At 51.5% G+C, this 2,013-nt stretch overlaps 1 protein-coding gene across 2 annotated transcripts; it reads right to left on the bottom strand.

Annotated features, from left to right (window-relative positions):
* Nucleotides 1–415: 415 nt before the first annotated feature.
* Nucleotides 416–1,481, bottom strand: LOC121437199 (protein BEX3-like). Of its 2 annotated transcripts, none has more exons than XM_041637052.1 (2): nt 1,437–1,481; nt 416–1,034 (listed from the first exon to the last, which is right to left on the bottom strand). In XM_041637052.1, exon 2 carries the CDS (start codon nt 1,004–1,006, stop codon nt 662–664), a length of 345 nt encoding a protein of 114 aa, XP_041492986.1. In that variant the 5' UTR covers nt 1,007–1,034; nt 1,437–1,481; the 3' UTR covers nt 416–661. The 2 variants fall into 2 exon arrangements, with proteins under 2 accessions (XP_041492986.1, XP_041492987.1); XM_041637053.1 differs by having other exon boundaries at nt 416–988.
* Between the last annotated feature and the right edge of the window lie 532 nt (nt 1,482–2,013).

Here is a 2,013-nt window from a genome sequence, read left to right as displayed (position 1 = left end):
GAGAACTGAGGCTACCCCTCAGTTCACCCAACTACTTAGTGAGGGTTGGAGGCCTGGCCTTATTGAATGCTGACAAGTAGGGAAAAACCTAAACCAACAGAGTCCCACACCTGACCTGGTCCATTCCACAGCCTGTGTAAGACTCCATGGACCCTTCCTTCACAGAAGAAACTAAAGACAATTTTAAGAAATTGTATTTGTAAGGGGATATACGCTTTAAGTTTGTTGAGCAAATAATTATAAATAGCTGCAGTACATTAATAAAAACATTGAAAAAGTTTATGAAACTTCACATAAAAAGAAAATTATATACATGTGACCGCCCCCAATACTTTTGAATTTCAGACTTTTTGTGGTTCTTTTTTTTATGTAAGTATTTCTATATGCTTTAAGGAGACAATAAAGAATAGTCAGGTTGCTTTTCAGATGCTTTATTTACTTTACATTTTTTCCATGCAAATGGGCAACAGTGTACTGTTGACAGAAACTTACACTGAGTGGGAAGGCAATCTCCAGTTAGAGACTGGCAGCACAAGACCACCTGGTACATAGAAATAGTACAAGGCTCACCACAAACAGATCAGTAAAGGCATGTCAGGAGAATGCAAGGAAAAGGAATCCAGCGGGAATCACAGTATGATCTCACGGAACAGGGCCGAAGTCAAGGCATAAGGCAGAATTCATCATGATGATCATGATGATTTGAGAGCTCCCCCATCAGAATTCGCAGACAATTTCTCAACTGTAGCTCCCTAAGTTTTCTCCTGATTTCTCTCATCTCCTCCATGAACATTTCCGTATCATCTCCATCTCCACCCAACCCATCATTAATCTGCCTATTGGGTATGGCCCATCGAAAGTTAGGGGCAAGTCGGCGAGCCTGTCCTCTTCGGTTGTGGTTGTTGGCAGCAGGCTGGTGGCCGTCACCTCCTCCCAAAGGGCGGTCTTCCTGTCCATTCTGCAGGTGCTGCTCCATTTCTTCGTTTTCCTGGTGGATATTTGCCATGGTGAGATTTTGTTTTCTGGTTGTTATTCTTTGAACACAAGTAAGACAGAGCAAGGAAAGAAACTGAATGCTTGGTGCACTGACCACCAATATTCCGAGACTAACAACAAAAGTTTTCATTATTATTTTAGCCACCTTAGAGTCTCCAGGCAACCTCAAGGGAGCCTCCATTTTGAGCCCCTCCCCCAGCTCTCTTTTCCCTCCCTCCTCCAAAGCCCACCATTTTTTATTTCCCAGGATCCTTTCCCTAAGCTCTGCAGGCACCAAAATGGAGGACTGAGATGGAGAATAGGGTGGGGTGGGGGCCCTCATTGGGGTCGCAGACAGGGCTTCCCGCACGCTCCTCCTGCCGCCCCCCTAGACACACACACACACACACACACACACACACACACACACACACACACACACACGCAGCCCCTGAACCGACCTGGGCCTATCCCTTGCCGCGTAGACCTCCTCTCAATTGTCGCTGTCAGATGCGCCGCTGCGACTCTCGGGTAGCAGACCTGCAGACAGGGTGGGAAGGGAGCGACTCAGCACAGAGACCCCGCCCCCGCCCATCCCCCTACCTGTTGGCCCACGATCTCCACCGACCCTTTGCCTTCTCAGCTCTCCAGGGCTAGATCTAGCACTCTCCTAGGCCAGTCGGCCTAGCTGGCCCTTCCCCGAGACCCCCGCCATCCCCGCCTGCAACCAGGGGCGCCCCTTCCCGGGCTCAGCCACGGTTCTCTTTGCAGTGCAGAAAGCCGCGGTGCCGCTGCATGGTCCTCTGGTGCGCTCCCTTGCACCCGGAGGCTGTCGCCCTCAGGGCCGCTGCATGCGGGCCCCTTACCTGCTCCGCTCGCCCAGGGCCCGATGCCAGCCCGCCGTGCGCAGGGAAGCATGGAGCTGGTGTCCAGACGTGAGTGACGACTGCACCCAAGGCTGCGTCTTTCTGCAGCCCTGGGTCACGTGAGGGCCCTGCGTCACAGCCAAGCTTGCTCCCCAGCTCAGGAGGCCAGTTC

This window comes from Microtus oregoni, unplaced genomic scaffold (genome assembly GCF_018167655.1).
Source record: "Microtus oregoni isolate MIOR12 unplaced genomic scaffold, Mior012 000050F_ref0000143, whole genome shotgun sequence".
Classification (NCBI taxonomy): Eukaryota; Metazoa; Chordata; class Mammalia; order Rodentia; family Cricetidae; genus Microtus; species Microtus oregoni.
This window is presented reverse-complemented; position numbering and strand designations above follow the sequence as displayed.

What these genes read in the sequence shown, in the direction of transcription:
- LOC121437199 (XM_041637052.1), bottom strand. Translation starts at nt 1,006, where the DNA reads ATGGCAAATATCCACCAGGAAAACGAAGAAATGGAGCAGCACCTGCAG.